The 16,370-nt window shown below is 58.4% G+C and overlaps 2 protein-coding genes across 4 annotated transcripts in view; both read left to right on the forward strand.

Annotated features, from left to right (window-relative positions):
* The window catches only part of KIF13B (kinesin family member 13B), a 193,459-nt gene extending 183,367 nt beyond the window's left edge, over positions 1-10,092 (forward strand). For all 3 annotated transcript variants that reach the window (XM_059926821.1, XM_059926822.1, XM_059926823.1), the window contains 2 exons: positions 1,500-2,382; positions 6,213-10,092. In XM_059926821.1, the coding sequence (XP_059782804.1) occupies positions 1,500-2,382; positions 6,213-6,478 (1,149 nt within the window). In that variant the 3' untranslated portion in view covers positions 6,479-10,092. The remainder of the gene's footprint in view (positions 1-1,499; positions 2,383-6,212) is intronic.
* Positions 10,093-10,485: 393 nt separating this feature from the next.
* Positions 10,486-15,472, forward strand: LOC132367666 (uncharacterized). Its single transcript, XM_059926263.1, has 2 exons — positions 10,486-10,859; positions 14,216-15,472. The coding sequence occupies exons 1-2, from the start codon at positions 10,486-10,488 to the stop codon at positions 14,586-14,588; spliced, it is 747 nt and encodes a 248-aa protein (XP_059782246.1). The 3' UTR covers positions 14,589-15,472.
* The last annotated feature ends 898 nt before the right edge of the window (positions 15,473-16,370 follow it).

Consider the following 16,370-nt stretch of genomic DNA (forward strand, 5'->3'; position numbering starts at 1 on the left):
GAGTCCCCCGGGACCAGACGCCCTGCTCTATGACATGGGACCAGCCTTGAGCAGCAGCTTGAGAGACGGCCTCTCGGAGGAAGGGCACAGCCTGCAGGCAGCCTCTGTTCCTCCTCTTCCCCCTGCCTCCCCGCCCGCAAGCCCCAGGGTTGTTGCCTCCCGCCCGAGCTGGTGGAGCTGTGCCCTGGCACTTCCAGATCCTCCAGTGAGACCATCATTTCAGTTTTGCAGGAGGAAAGTGCTCTTCTGGCCTCCAGCGATGCTGTCAGTCTCCCCGTGGAGTCGGTGTTGGGCAGGGGGATCCGTTCACACGGGGGCAGGAGTCCTGAGCCCGAGTGCAGGGAAGTGGGAGGCGCTGGGAGGTGTGCGCCTGCCGTGTGCCACGCTCTGTGTGAGGGCCTGGCCTGCCTGCCTTGTACCGCGTCGCCGAGGTGGCCGCCCCGTATGCGTGGTTCCCACCACCAAGCGATTCTGGGACACCAGCTGTGTGTCCTACAGTTAACTCGGCTTCTGACCCCATCTACTTGGAGACAGTGTCAGATGCCACAGGTTGAGGGCTCAGCCCCACAAGACTGTCCCCACTTCAGATGCCAAGTCCAGTGTGCTCCAGATCAGAGGGTCCCATGACCCCTTCCTCAGGTTGAATCAATTTGCTAGAGTGACTCACAGAACTCAGAGAAACATTTTACTTACTAGATTATCTGTTTATTATAAAAGGATGTAACACAGGAACAGCCAGCTGGGAGAGATGCGTGGGGGAAGGGTGGGGAGCTTCCACGCCCTCTCTGGGCACAGCGCCCTCCCCAGATCGCCACGCGTTCACCAACCCAGAAGCTCTCCAAACCCTGTCCTTCTGGGTTTTTACGGAGGCCTCATTGTGTAGGCATGGTTGATTCAATCACTGGCCATTGGTGATCAGTTCAGCCTTCAGCCGCTCCCCAGAGGTCAGGGGTGGGATGGAAAGTTCCAATCCTCTAGTCACATGGTTGTTCCCTCTGGCAACCAGCCCCCTTCCTTGGGGGCTTTCCAAAAGTCACCCCCTTAACAAACTCAGATGTGGCTGAAATGGCCTCGTTATGAGTATGGAGAAGCCCTTATTGTTATTACCACTTAGGAAACCCCAAGGGTTTTGGGAGTTCTGTGCCAGGAAACAAGACCAGGACCAACTATGGAACTCTTACTAGAAATCATGCCATCACAGGCAGCCGTTACGACCCGCAGTTTACGGCAAGGAGAGGCGATGAGGGGCACCCGTGGCCGTCTAGCTTAGCCCTCAGTCGCGGCTGGGGCAGCGCCAGCGCGGAGCCTTGTCGGCCCGCGTGTCTGGTTCGCGGAGGTCGCACGAGAACAGGGGAACTGAGGTGGGAACCGGGTCCGCCCTGCTGCGCGGCTGCGCTTGTCCCACCGTGGGAGCTGTCATGTCCCCGCTGACAACAGCATTGGCCTCCAGGCTTTGGGGAGCGGACGCCTAACTCTGAACTCTCCCCTCCCTGCTCCAGGCTCAGCGAGAGAGCGCGGGGCTGCGCGGGGCCCCCGACGTGCCCGTGGCCTCGCCGGCCGCCCCCTCGCCCAAGACCTGCGACGGGCCCCCGAGACCCGCGCCCACCTCCCCGGCCCCTGAGGGCGCGGACGGGCCGCCCAGCCCCCTGAGCGAGGCGTCCAGCGGCTACTTCTCGCACAGCGTCTCCAGCGCCACCCTGTCGGACGCCTGCGGCCCCGGCCTGGATGCTGCGGCGTCGCCCCCGCCCGGCCCCGGCCCGGCCACCCCCGAGCCCGAGCCCCCGGCCGCGCCCGTCACGTCCCGCGCCCTGCCCGGCCCGGCGGAGCGGATGGCACCGGGAGACGGCGCGGCCGCGGCCCCCGTCGGGGCTGCAGCGGTGAAGCGGGACGAGGCGGCAGGCCCCCCCGCGCCTGACCGGCGGGGCAGGAGTGACCCTGCCGCCGCCCCCCAGAAGCCGGAGAGCCCCCAGCCCCAGGCGAAGCCGGCCGCCGGCCCAGGGCCCGACGTCTCCAGGCCGCCGCCGCCTGCTGACCCCCGGTGCCAGCCGCCCGCTCCGGCCCCTCCCTTCAGGATCCAGAAGGTGCGGACCTCGGAGCTGAAGTCATTCACACGCATACTCGGCGGGGACCCCGGCGGCCCCTTGGGGAGTGAGGAGGACCCGCTGGCCTCAGGGGGCCCGGGCGACGGCAGCGCTGGGGCACAGGCCCCGGTAAGGTTGGAAGTCTCCTCGGATTCTGAAGAAGCCAGTGAGGTCCCAGAGTGGCTCAGAGAGGGAGAATATGTGACCGTGGGCCCCAACAAGACGGGCGTCGTGAGATACGTGGGGCCCACTGACTTCCAGGAGGGCACGTGGGTCGGAGTGGAGCTAGACTTACCTACAGGTGAGTGCTGCTGCTTTGGGACAGGTTCCGGGTCGCCGGGGCGACTCACTGTGCCCACCGTTGTCTGGCAGAAAAGGGCCGGCCCTGCCCCGCACTGCCCAGCGCCTGCTGTGTGCCCTTGGGCACATCGTTCACGTCTCTGAGCCCCTGGGTCGCCCCTTTCCAAAATGAGCAATTTTCTCTAGATAGGAGTTTCCTAAGCGTTTTCAGAGTCAGATTCTCTCGCTTTTATTTTCAATCTGCAGAAATTTCTCAGAAACCAAAGACCTTAATTGAAAGCTACTGTTGATTTGGTAGTGAATTTAAATCCTGATTTTTCTTTTTTAAGTCACAGAAGCGTCTGCATTTCAACTGTCACAGCAGCTCTGTCTGCTGTGCTTGCTCAGGTTACAAAAACCAATGCCCATGTGGAGCTTCAGATGCCTCAGGTGTTCCTAAGACACCCCAAGGCTCCTGGGCCCCCAGGGGGAGGACAGAAGGCGAGATGATCGAAGAGCCTTGTGGGCTCACCAGTCTCTCAAGTCTCCTTATAGAATGGCCTGCCTCCAAGCCAAGAGATCATCATTTCAGAAAAACTGAGGGCAGGGCTTAAGGAAATACATACTTTGTCCTGCCAATTATTTATTTATTTATTCTTTTAAATTTATTTTTGCACGTGTCCGGTCTTCGTTACTACGCACGGCCTTTCTCTAGTTGCGGCGAGCGGGGGCTACTTTTCGTTGTGGTGCGCGGGCTTCTCATTGCGGTGGCTTCTCTTGTTGCGGAGCACGGGCTCTAGGCGCACGGGCTTCAGTAGTTGCAGCGCATGGGCTCAGTAGTTGTGGCTCGCGGGCTCTAGAGCTCAGGCTCAGTAGTTGTGGCGCACGGGCTTAGTTGCTCCGTGGCATGTGGGATCTTCCCGGACCAGGGCTCGAACCCGTGTCACCTGCATTGGCAGGCGGATTCTTAACCACTGCACCACCAGGGAAGTCCCCCAGTTTTTTTTTTTTTAAATTGAGGTATAGTTGATTTACAATTTTAGCTTCCAGTGCACGACATAGTGATTCAAAATTTATATAGATTGCACTCCACTTAAAGTTATTATAAAACATTGGCTATATTCCCTGTGCCGTATAATATGTCCTTGTAGCCTATTTATTTTATACATAGTAGTCTGTACCTCTTAACCCCCTACCTCTGTCTTGCTCCTCCTGCTTTCCCTCTCTCTGACTGGTAACCATTAGTTTGTTCTCTATATTTGTGAGTCTGCTTCTGTTTTGTTATATTCATTCATTTGTTTTGTTTTTTAGATTCCACATGTAAGTGGTAACATACAGTATTTGTCGTTCTCTGTCTGACTTAGTTCACTTAGCATAATGCCCTGTAGGTTCATCCAGGTTGTAGCAAATGGCCTGCAGATTCTTTTTTTTTTTTAAACAGCTTTATTGTGATGCAATTTACATACCAAAAAATCCACCTGTTTAAAGTGTACAATTCAGTGGTTCTTAGTATATTTCCAGAGTTGTACAACCTAATTTTAGAATGGGGGGCTTCCCTGGTGGCGCAGTGGTTGAGAGTCTGCCTGCCATTCCAGGGGACGCGGGTTCGAGCCCTGGTCTGGGAGGATTCCCACATGCCGCGAAGCAAATGGGCCCGTGAGCCACAATTGCTGAGCCTGCGCGTCTGGAGCCTGTGCTCCGCAGCGGGAGAGGCCGCGATGGTGAGAGGCCCGCGCATCATGATGAAGAGTGGCCCCCACTTGCCGCAACTAGGGAAGGCCCTCGCACAGAAACGAAGATCCAGCACAGCCATAAATAAATAAATAAAGCACACTTAGTATAGTGTAATAAAAAAAAAAAAAAGATTAGAATGGGTTTATCACCCCAAAAAGAAGCCACATATCAATTAGCAAGACACTACCCTCCCCAAGCCCCAGGTGACCATTAATCTACTTTTTGTCTAAATTGATATGAAAGGTCCTAATCTGGACTTTCACATAAATGGAGCCATAAATACCCGGCCTCTCGTGACTGGCTTATTTCACTTCCCGAGTTTCCCAGGCTTAGCCAGTTGTGGTCTGTGTCAGCACTTCATTCCTTTCTACGGCCAATACTGTCCCACTGTAGGGATTTTCCACACGTTGTTCATCCACTTGGCAGTTGATGGACGTTTGGGTAGCTTCCACTTTTTGGCCGTTGTGAGTAAGGCTGCGGGGAATACTCGTGTGTACGTTTTTGTGTGGACACACTCATTTCTCTTGAGGAGATACGGTGGGGAGTTCACTCTGTGTCTAGCACGCTGAGCTCGGCCGGCCTGATTGCCTTTCTCCCTCCCAGCAGCGTGTCCCAGGGTGGGGCAGCCGCTCCCTGAGCTGAGGCTTGGAGGCTGTGGACATGGGCTTTAGCAGAGCTTGTGTGGCCTGCTGGGTGTCGCCAGTGAGGAGCAGGGGGGAGGGCGTCGAGGAGGTGCCCTTTGGTCCAGCAGAGTGAGGGCTGGGGGAGGGGGCTCAGTGAACCCCAGGCCCCAGTGACTGTCTCTCAGCCCCTAGGCTCAGCTGTGAAATCACTGTCTTTAAAGATAATTTTGGCCAAGAATGTCATAAAATGGAAGAGGTAGAAGACTAGTGCAGCACAGGCTGGAATATTTTTTAAACTCCATTTCTGCTGAAATGCAAAGGGGAATTGGGAAAGACATTTCGATCTGTAATTGAGCCTCAAGAATTAAAGGGGGATTAGCGAACAGACGAATTCATCCAGCAAATAAATACTAAGCACCTACTGTGTTCCAGTCCCTGTCCTGGATTTCGAGGACACCTTGGTGAGCAAAACGAAGTTCTGGTTTCCCCGGACTTACGTTTTAGAGGGAAGAGAACTGCCTAGTAAACAAACAAAGTGTGATAGTAGTGAGTGCCGTGAGGAGAGCAGGGAGAGCGCGTGCTCCCGAGGAAGCAGAGTTCCGGCAGGAGGGGGCACTGGGCGTGCGGGGTGGGTGCCCGGTAGAGAAGGGCAGTCAGAGGGCCGCCTCGGGCTGGACACGCAGCTAAGAGGCATCAGGGCTCTCGGAGGGCAGGCTGGGCGGGCGAGCCTCCAAGGGACAGGGCAGGGCCACACACAGGCCCCCGCCTTCGAGGGGGAGGCAGGAGGGGAGAGCGACAGGTCACCTGTGAGGTATGTCGAGAGGTGGACCGAGTGGCTCCTGGTGCCCTTGAGAGGAGCTGGTGGCGGGTGGGCCTGTTTGAGAGGGAGGAAGGGAGGAGGCAGGCTGCAGGGTGCAGGCCGTGAGTGTGGACAACTCATGATTGCTTTGCTGCAGAGATCACGTTCCCCAGCAACCCATCACCGTGGGCTGTGGACACTTAGGGATCAGCTCCCACCTTCCCCCCCCCCCCCCCCCCCCGCCCAGTGCTGTCCTTCACCTTAAAGCATTTTTTGTTTGCTTTTACCAAGGAGACATCTTCTCCCATCTTGACACACCAGGCATGACCTCTCACTAGCTACAGTTTGGTAATTTGCCAGTTTCCACCTAATAGATTTAGGGAAAATAATCGTTCCACTCACGACATCCATCCTAGGTTTGCATCTTGACTGTCCAGACTGACAGCGGTTGGTGCCGAGGGCGGGGCGAGCGGGCGGGCTCTGCCTTGGTGGCACGTGGGCGTCAGAAGTGACAGGCCCTGGCCGTGCCGGAGGCCACCAGGATGTGTCCGCAGCGACCACCTCTGCTGCTGCTCGGGAGGCACTGCCCCGGCCCCGCTCCTTCAACGGGGACCGGCTGCGCGGGCTTGGGCGCACGGGGGTCCCACGGGCCGGGGAGACACCTCCACGTCTTCCTTCCTTCCTTCCTTCCCGCAGGTAAGAACGACGGCTCCATCGGCGGGAAGCAGTACTTCAAGTGCAACCCCGGCTACGGGCTGCTGGTGAGGCCGGGCCGCGTGCGCAGGGCGGTGTGCGCGGGGCGGCGGCGCAGCGCGGGGCTCCGGCCGCAAGGCGCCCCCGAGTCCCGCAGGAGCGGCGCGCTCTCTGGCTCCGCCACCAACCTGGCCTCGCTGACGGCGGCGCTGGCCAAGGCCGAGGGCGCCCCCGGGAACCCGGAGAACCGCAAGTCCTGGGCCAGCTGAGCGGCGGGGTGGCCGCCTCCTGTCCTTCCTGGGCGACGGACAGAGGGCGCGGGGCCCCTCCGAGCCTTTGCGGGAACAGCCCCGGGCGGGCCCTCCAGCCCCTCTCCGTGGGGACAGGCCGGGAATGCTTTCTGCCCGTCGCGGGGCTGGTGACCTCTCCCTGTTTCTCCCTCTCCCCAGAGAGTGAGGCGGCGTCGCAGCGGGGCCGCGGGTGGAAGGTTCTAGGAGCCCAGCGTGGTCCCGGATTGTGGAGAGCGGGGTTCCGCCGTCTTCCTGGGCCTGGGGCCGCCCCGACTGCGGCCGCTGTGGCTCTTTTTTCTGTGCTGGTGACCCCGTTAACCTCTTAATTTAAAGCATAATCGTTACTCGTGCCTTTTCCTCCCGCGGAGGCGCCTCGCACCCGCGTAGCCCCCAGCACCCCTCCCCACGTCAAGTGCCTGGGGCCCTGGGCCTGCCCCCTCCCGCCTTTCCCTCTTCCTTTCCACGGGGTTTCTTAGAGCTTTCTTTGTGGATGTTTTAGGGTCTTTATACCCAGGAAGTTTTTTCTCTTTGCCATTTATTCCCTTAACAGAGTTCTTGGAATATATTTATTATATTTATTTTTTCAAAATCCGAAATTGTTCGCGAGCCACAATCATCCTCCCGGTGTGAGTGCCCAGGGCCTGCCTTGCGTCGCCAGCCTCTGTGGCCGCTCGGGAGCTGCCAGCCTCCTGCCTCGGGCGGGCTTCCCGGAGGACGCTGCTCCTCCTCGTGTCCTTTATCGCAGAAACACAAGTGGCCTTACTCTAAGCTGACAGTGAAAACTTGGAGAATTCTGTTGTGCTTCTGTGGTCAGTGACAAAGTCGGTCAGAGGCATCGTGGCCTTGGTGCTGTTTTGGTTCTGGGAGGGTCCTTAGACCAGCTCAGCTTTGTGGCGGTTCTGTGCCCTGAGGCCCGCCCAGCCTGGGGCTGCAGCCTGGCAGGCGGAGGGAGAGCTGCCCACCCCGCTGCCGGCGGGGTTTATCCCTGGGAGCCTCGCAGAGCCACAGGCCAGGCCGGCCCGGATGGCGCTGGGGACGGCGTGAATCATCCCAGAGCATCGCCTGGCCCCGCCAGGACAGCCCTGGTCCAGAGCCCTTTCTCCACCGGTGCCTCTGGTATTACCAGGGTGGTGGCCCAGTGACCTGGTGCCCCAGGTCTGTGGCGGGCCACCACTTGTACTCCCTCGTGTCCTCAGCTGGCTTTCCGAGGGACACCTGCCGGCCGTGTCCCTGAATTAAGCGCTCCCAACTCTGTGCCAGCTCTTCTGCGGAAGCTCCTTGCCCGCACGGAAGGAAGCTCTCCTTCAGGCCTGTTTTCAGTGCGAGGTTCTCCTCCGTGGATGCCAGCACCACCGCTCCCTGGGAGGGCGGCTCTCGCTCCCAGAGCCTCAGGTGACCTGCCCGGGGGCAGAAAGTCCGCACCCGGCGCATTGGAGAGAAGACGCCATAGAAATGGGTGGTTTGGGTGTTTGTGACCCTCATTTACGGAGCCAAGTACTTGCTGGGGCCCATCTGCCCTGTGACGGGCGTCGCAACCTCGCAGAACGGGCTCGGGACGGTCAGTCGGGGGATGTGAAGGGTTGGGCTCTTTTTGTCGTCAGTTGAGTTGAAGTGGAAGAGATGACAGCCGAGTCACTGCCCTGAGCAGGTTTTTGGCCGGAGCTCGCGGGGGGCCAGGAGGAGCCCTGGTGTCTGGAGAGGCCTCAGGCGCCCTTCCCCTTCTCCCGGCCTCCCCTCCGCCTCCTCCCGGGGCCTGCTTTTCAGACGTCCCCAGTTCCGCCTGCCTGAGAGTGTCCCACCAGCCCTGCCCAGCATCTCTGCCCCCAGGGAAGCAGCGTTTCCTTAGAGCCCTTGACCTTGTGTTGCCGGGACTGGGGGCAGTGGCCAGAGCCCGTTGTGTGCAGAAGTGGTGCTTTCTCCTGGGAGGAAAGCACTGTCGCTGCTCTCGAGTCTGTAGCTCCCAGCTTGCCTGGGGTTTTCTCAGAATGAATCGGGTTTGGGCCTGTGCTGGTGGCATTAGAGAGGCCACGTCGTCCCGTCGGCGTTCCTGGTGAGCTCCTCCCGCGGCCAGAGAGCAACACGCGGGCCGCCCTGGGCATCCTCATCTGTCAGCACTGCTGGCAGAAGGCAGCTGCTGGCCTGGCTCTCCTGACCCAGCTCTGGGCCCTGGTTGGCCCGGGACCCTGGAGGGCAGTGAGGCGGCCCCTGGAAGAGCAGAGCAGGGCGTGGGGGCCGTGCTGGGTCCTCGCAGGGGTACGGGGCTGGCAGTCCCGACCCCCGCCCTCTGGCTCCATGGCCCGCACATCCCTTTGGGCCGCTGTGTTGGTGGGTGGAGCGGGGGCTCCCGGGACGCTCTCGGCCTCTCTCTCGCTGCCGCCGGCTTCCTGGGCGGCTCGGGGCGGGGGGACCGTCCTGCTCCCGGGTGGTGAAGGAAGCCCGCCCGGCTCCTTGGTGCAGACTCGTGTTAGCTTGTGAATGGAAGAGCTGCGGTCCCTAAAGCCAGGAGCCGGGCAGTCCCCGCACCCTGAGTTATTGGGCGGAGGGCGGAGGGTGGAGGGAGGAGGGACTCCCCCTTCCCTGCGTCTTCTGTCCTCGCCTTACTAACACACAGACCTAATTTTCAATAAATGTCAGCATTAGGATCCCTGATGCGGTTCCCAGCAGGTCAGGTTCCGGGATTTAGTAAGACAGCAGGAGCGGCGGCTGCGTGGCGCTCGGGAGGGACCGTCCGTCTGTGGCTCCCAGCCGCGCGAGGACAGGTCAAGGCCGGGTGGGAGCCCTCCTGGCTTCTGCCTCCTGCTCTGTACACACACGGTCACTGGCCCGGACCCCAGAGGACTGCGGGGGGCAGTGCGGGGGGCTGTCCCCCATGCCCGGCCTGGCCGGAGGGAGCAGGAGGGCGAGAGAACCTGGCGGGGGGCTGGGGTGGCCGGCCAGCGGGTCAGGCCCCTGTGCTTGGTGAGCTGTGAGCGGGCCCCTTGGAGAGCCGGAAAGGCCTAGGAGGTGTTCAGACCCTCACGCCCCCCCAGCCCCCGTTACTTCCTCCTCCTGGATTAAAGTTCCCCGTCTGTGAAACTGACCAGGCGGCCACGGGTGCATATTTTCTCGGCTACGATGAGCCACACTTGCCCGAGGCCTGCCTGCTCTCACACGCCGCCAGCTCCCAGGATCACCGCCCCGCCTGTCTGTCTGTCGCTCCTCAGATGGACAGACATCTCTCCGGGATGGGTTGTGCGGCCTGAGACCCTTGACTCCACTGCCCCCATTGTCCCCATGTGCACCCTTCTCTCGGAGGAATCCTTCATGCCTTCTGCGTGCTGCTGACTAATCGTGCTGGGAGAGTCTTGGAGCAGCTCTGTGCGTGGAGTTCTGTAAATATGACGGGTTCACATAAAGGAGTGATTTTGTTTGGGAGACTGTATTGATTTGCTACACATGAAATGGGAGTTAAGAAAAATCCAAAGACTCTGTAATGAATTGTAAAGACTTAATGATTTGTACTGTATAATGAACTAAACCTCTGTAATTTTGTACCGTATACGCCTTTCCGTCACGTGACCAACAGCCTCTAAATAAAACCATTTGGTCTCCGGCCTGCGTCTGGTCGTCTGCTTGCCTTCCTCTCCCCGACCCTGAGGCAGGGGTGTTTGGGCTCATTCCAGGCTGTCCCACAGGCAGCTGTGACCTGGTTCCGAGTGATCAGGGCGGGGCTTTTCAGGGCTGAGACTAGAAGAGAGAGGTTCAGGGCAGCAGCGGGTCCCCTGAGCACACCTCCACAGCCCAGCGCTCTTTGTGATTTGGTTCCGCGGCCAGTGGGTTGAGATCTTTTTCAGGAGCCAAGGACCAACAAAGTCTTTGATGGCCTTACATTCAAGGTAATCGGAGCTTCTGGGCTACCCAGCCGGGAGACCGCTTCTCTGGAACAGGGGTGTCCCAGCTCTCACGCCTCAGCTCCACTGTGCACCTTGACCTGCATGCTGGGCCCCATGTCAGACGCCGCGTCTGGGGAGCAGAGGACTTCTTTCCACTGCTGCGCAGGTGAGTGGACCCTCGAAGGTTCTGCAACGAGATGTTTTGGGGAGGAGGATTATGGCTGTGGACACCGGCGGGTCCAGTCCCCACAGGCTGTGAAGCCCGATGGCAGCATTTGTTGGGCCCTGCTTGCCCCTGAGGCCAACATCCTGAGGACGTGGCACCCAGCTGTAGCCCAGCGTGGGCTCGAACCGGCGCCAGGGAGAGAAGCAGGCCTCCCGAGATGGCCTGCAGGGTCCTGCTCGTGGTCCAGGAGCCCAGCCCACACCCGCGAGGACGCTGGTGGCCCTGCATTGGTGAATCACTCCGCCTGCGCCTGCTATAAAAGGTACTTGCAAACGTAGGGCTGCAGCCACGGGGAGGGCTGATTAGAGGTGGCCACCAGTCAGAGCACGTCTTGGCGGGACTTGTTTGTATTCCTAAGTGCCTGAGACTTGTTCTCAGAGATAAGCACTGCCGAATAATGACAGAAATTTGGCAGCCAGGAGCTATCCAGCTCTGAGGCAAGAGTCTCAGATTGATTTAGCTCCTAGGGTAAATCTTATTTTTTGAGCCGCTACTTACTGTCTTGCAACTCAATGAGATCTCCTTTGCATGAGGCTGTGGGGTTTTCACGGTTGCTCAGACCCCAAAATGGGCGCTAGTGGGTATGTCACGTTTAGTTCGTTCACTCTCTCGCTACTGGGTCCCTCGGAACGTGTGTGCGCCGTCCTGCACCAGGCCTGGTGTCGCTGGACAAGTCCCATGGTCGCAGAACCTAGAGCGTGGTGCCCACAAGAGGGGCCCCAGAGCTTCAGGGGTTGAGGAGGTTACCTCCAGGCAAGTGTGTTTGGAGGACTCGGAGACGAGGCGGGGGGGAGGGGTGCTCTGGGGGCAGGTGGGGCCTGAAGGACAGAACCAGAAGGAGCAGTTTTGGCCTCAGTAGAGGGGCATAGGGTGGGGATGGTCCTCGGCATCCCCATCCCCCGAAAACCCGCCCGTCTACTTTGGCAACTTAGGGTTTGAGGCCAGCTTAAAGTTTTGCAGAGTCTTTTCTAGTTATGCATAATGAGAAAACAGACTGCGTCTTCCTGAGAAGGGGTCGTTAAACCTATCCGAGCCTGTCGGGTGAGAGGGGAGCTTGGGCACCCGATCCTTCAGTCCTGCTCAAGAATTGGCTCCCGACCATTGGACGCCTTAGAGAAAACACAAATTACAAAGCTTCAGCTTTTTTTCATGTTGTTTTTTTTTTTACTGCTAAAGGTGAAGCCCCAGGAAAGATGGCTCTTCTAGGAAAATGAGGTGCTCGGGGCATGGCCTGAGGTGGGAGTTCACGGCTCAGCAAAGTCCAAGGCTGTGGTCCTTGTGGAAGAGAAGCTTCCAGCATCCCAGTGGTTTTAGGATGTGGGAGGATGGTGCCTATAGTGAGGGGACCACAGGCGGGGAAGCTACGCGAAGAGATGGCTTCTCCTGGGGGATTCAGGGCAGACACGAAGGGAGCACAGGCTGGAGGAGAAGGGGCTGGACTCACGGCTGACGTTCCCTCAACCAGGAAGTGCTTGATTGCCCCCTTAAACCCTTTCAAGTGTCCTCGGGTCTCTGGGGCACCAGTCCGTTTTCAAAGCACGAAGGGACAGATGTTCAGAACAGAAGTGGCAGGGCACTTCCCAAATGACTGTTCTTACTCAAAGAAATCCAACCAGTCTTCATTCAGTTATACATTTTATTCTCTAATAGGTACAATACTAAAATAAACACAAATTAAAAAAAAGTTTTATTAAAACAAAACTGTACAAAAAAGCAGTATACTACATTTTAATTACAGAACAGTCTACTGTCCAAAAGGCACTAATCCAGAATAGGAGATACAATGATACAGGACTCATTGGAACTATTTTAATCAATACGATAGAGCACTTGTTTCTTTGACCATTTACATCTAGAAACAAGGGCTGTTTGCTACAGTCATTACACACTGTTATAAATATGAGTCCCACAGGTGAAGGTGCAGTATCGCTCTCCCTAGAGAAGGTTCACGTCGCGAGGGGCTGTCTCGGGGCTGAGAGGTGGGTGGGCAGTAGGGGCAGGCCCAGGCCGGGGCCTCTGGACGCCTCTGTGGTGGGAGGGCCGGCTGTCCTGGACACGCGGAGCTTGTCCTCCGGCCCGGCCTGTCCGATGGGCGGTTTCTGGCCATTGCTGGCGGCCACGCCACCCCCTCTTGGGTGTTAGCACCGGGAAGGTGGGGTCTGAGACCCTCCAGGTTAACTGGGGCTGGAGGCCTGGGGGATGAAGTGCCAGCAGCTCGGCAGAGGGGAGGCGTTTTGTAACCTGATCTGAAAAAGGCAGCGACTACTGGGAAGAGGGGCGGGGAGCCCAGGGCAGGGCCGGTGAGCGGGGCAGCACCGCCAGGCGTAGCCCCTGCTGCTTTCCGGGCGGCCTTCTGGCCCAGAGGTGAGAGGCCCTGCCCCTCACTTCCGAGAGGTCCCGCGTCCCCTCCCAGTGGCTGGTGGGGCATCTGCGTTAGATCTGACAGTCTGTTTGGAAGCTGATGTCTAGCAACGGGATTTTTGCTCCCCTGCGCCCTCCCTCAGCCCCGCCTTAGGGCCTCGAGTGGCTCCCGGGCAGCCCGGGCCGCTGCCCCGTGTCCGGTGGCCGGGACAACCCTCTCCGCCCCACACTCCCTTCTCTCAGGACTCTGCCCCTAAGGAAGAGAGATACTGCAGCTTTCCAACAGTGTCATTACACGTAAGACGAAGACAGGCGTCTGATGTTAACAAAAATAAGTAACAAAGAAATAGGATTAAACCAAATCTCTTCTCACAGCATCCTATACTACATCCTCCTTCTGCTTAGCAGAAAATTGTACGTACACAAAAATACAAATACACAATTTTGTAGAACAGTCTGATTTTAATATACTTATATATATTTATATTTATACGAGTGGCAGGTTAGTTCATTATATAGAGCTTTTTGCACTTTTGGCTCATATGCAACAAGGCTTATAAATTCAGCTTTAGCTTTCATTCAGGTTTTATAGCTTTTGAACAAGTGTTTTCACATTTAAAGCAGCATCCAATTTGCACTAGGAGTTTGTGGTGATGGAGGAAAAGATGGGGTCAGGAGGTTACTGACAGGAAGGCGGGCTGGGGCCGGGGCAGATATACATTCCAGTGTGTGTGGCGACGCCGGAAGGATTGCTATGGGACAGAGTTGACCATGATGACCCCTTGAGGTAGACTGAACACCTTACAGCAGACTCAGACACAGGTGTGACTCCCCTCAGGGACACATGGTGCACAAGATGGGGACAGAGACCCGGAGACACCAAAGGGAAACACGAAGACTAAGACACGACGGCGAAGGCAGGGGGGACGCTCTGCCCCGAACCCCCCTGCCCCCTCCCCCGCCTGCCCGCAGGGGCCCCACTCAGCCGGTCGCAGGTACCCCAGTATTTGGTGGATGCTAAAGACTTCCCGGCAGTCCCGAGGCATCCCTGGCATCTGATCAAATGACCCCCGTCAACTCGCTTTCCCACCCTACGACTTTCCCACCCTACGACGGACGCCCAGGGAGACGGAGCCCAGGGAGACGGAGCCGCATGGGGTTCCGCGGCGGGAACCATCCCCCAGTGCCCGGCGCCCATGGTCCAGGTGAGCGGAGAGAAACCCACCTCTCCTCCCCTCCCCTCTCCTCTCTCCCCAGTTCAGCCTCGCGCCAACCTCGCTTACACTCTTTTCAACTACAACCCGGGGAGCTGACAAGCGCCGTGGAACCTGTGACCCAGCGCCTGGAGCGCCGAGGGTCTGCTCGGGGCTCGGCTCACGGGGGCAGCAGCTCCACGGCAGCCTCACAGGCCACCTCCACGACGGTGCTCGCCCCCCCCACCCCCACCGCCGTCGCTTCCATCCACCGCCCCCCTTCGCCACCCAGCTCAGTCCCTCTGGCAAACGCCGTACGTGCTAAATGGGAATGCCCAGTGTATGGGTTACTCCACTGTCCGAACAAAAATGCTGGATTCATGATGAAAATAAAGTGCCTGGGTATGGATTGTTCCCATTCTGCAAAACCCTTCTAACGCACCAGCCAATCATCCGAGCGCTGCTGGGTGCCACGGTGTCAACAGTGCGGCCACAGAAGAGCCCTCCTCATCCGCCCACCACGTGATCAAGGCCCCGAGTTTAGGTCAGACTTAAAGTACTTTAAAAAAGCAAACAAATAATCTCACACTCGTTTTCAAAGATGCACTTCTGATCTTGTTTCACCCCCTACCGATGACGGCCTTTCTGGGCCCTTGTGGGCAGACACCCTGATCCCTCAAATCCAGGAAGAGAGGACGAGGACAGGCAGCCAGGGTTACAGTGACCGATGACGGCAAATGCATCATCCTGTTTATAGCTCTGATTGACTCTTTGCCTGTTGGGTCTGGACGCACCTTCTGGCGGCTGTCAGACACACCCGGGCTTCTGCTCCGAGGCTGTCTCGCTCTCCCGCTTGCTCGCTCGGCAGCTGTGGACTTCGCTAAGCAGGCTCCTACACAGTCTCTGGGACCAGGACCAGGACCCCGTCCGCAGAAACACCCGTGAAGCAGCAGCACAGGGAAGAGCGACAGAGCCCGCGTGCTCGCCCTTGCAGTTGTTCTGCCTGCAGAACCCGGGGACCCTGGTGAGGGGCCGCCACCGTGGCCACCCACCCCAAGGGCCAAAGGCAGGGCACAGGCCGACTCTCTGGCGGGTCCCAGAGGTCTGTAACTTGTGTAGGCACTTAAAAAACAGAAAGAGAAGTTCATCCTCGGAAGGTACTGCATACCCAGCGTGACCACGGCCTTGGGAGGGAGGGGAGCCCACGGGGGATCAGAGAAGGCTGTGGGCTCTTCCGGGGGAGGCGGCTGTGATGCTCCCGGCGTCTTCTGGCGGGCACAGCGGCCCCCCTGCGGCCTGGGTGAACCGGCAGAGGCCTCTGTCCTTCTGGCTTGGGCAGAGCAGGAGGGACGGGTGGGACGGAGAGCGCACGCGGGGTGCGCGGGTGGCCGGCTCTAGGCTCGCAGCCGCTGGGCTGGGGGTGGGGCTTGGGCTGCACGGACTCGCTTCCTACCGTCAGTGCGAGAGAAACTACTAGGAAGAGACGAGGCCCTTGCGAGTGGAGGGTTCTGGGAACCGAGCGCAACCAAGAGCAGCCCGGCCAGAGCTGCCAGTGCCGGCAGAGCTCTTGCCCCGCCTCCAGTGCCTTTGGTTTCCGTTCGTGGTGCGCGTTTTCAGAGATGCATGATTAAGGGGTTCACTGACTAACAATACTGAATGTGGTTCCCAAGGCAAATGATAACTACCGATAATGCTTCTGACAGGAGCCCGCAGCCCAGCTCCCTCACCCTCATTCGGTCCACCCCTATCGTACGTACTGCCCTGCCCCCCCCCGTGAATCTGGCATAAAAACGAGTTCAGGGTACTATCACTAGAGTAGCTGCTGTTTACATTAATACAGCACTAATGCCATTCTCTTTCCAGTTTAATAGCTTCAGTGAATGATGAAGTGGAAGAATAAGCGTCACAACTTTATGCTGGGCTCTTAGTTCCAGTAAAGCAAAAGGAGAGGTTTCCATGCTCAAAGGAAGCCAGAAACCAGACTTGAGATTAGACCTGACGTGGAGGGAGTGGGAAGTTATGAAGAGAACAGGTGTCCTGGGACCAGCTCTGCGTGCACACCGGCTTGTGAGTCACGTGCGCCTTCCTCGGGAAGAGCCCACACCTCCCTTCTGAAGTTTCAGTGCCCCCAACTGCCACCGGAGAGATGCCAAATTGGGATCAGCACCTCAGTGGAAAGCACACGTGCCTTCTTCCCTTCCCTTTAAGGGTGGGTTTAT

Source organism: Balaenoptera ricei, chromosome 6, assembly GCF_028023285.1.
Source record: "Balaenoptera ricei isolate mBalRic1 chromosome 6, mBalRic1.hap2, whole genome shotgun sequence".
Lineage (NCBI taxonomy): Eukaryota > Metazoa > Chordata > Mammalia > Artiodactyla > Balaenopteridae > Balaenoptera > Balaenoptera ricei.

Excerpts from the sequence above, each read along its gene's own strand:
- LOC132367666 (XM_059926263.1), top strand. The coding sequence starts at position 10,486 with ATGTCAGACGCCGCGTCTGGGGAGCAGAGGACTTCTTTCCACTGCTGC. Across the intron at positions 10,860-14,215 it reads GCCTGCGCCTGCTATAAAAG|TTCAGCCTCGCGCCAACCTC; the intron begins GTACTTGCAAAC and ends CTCTCTCCCCAG.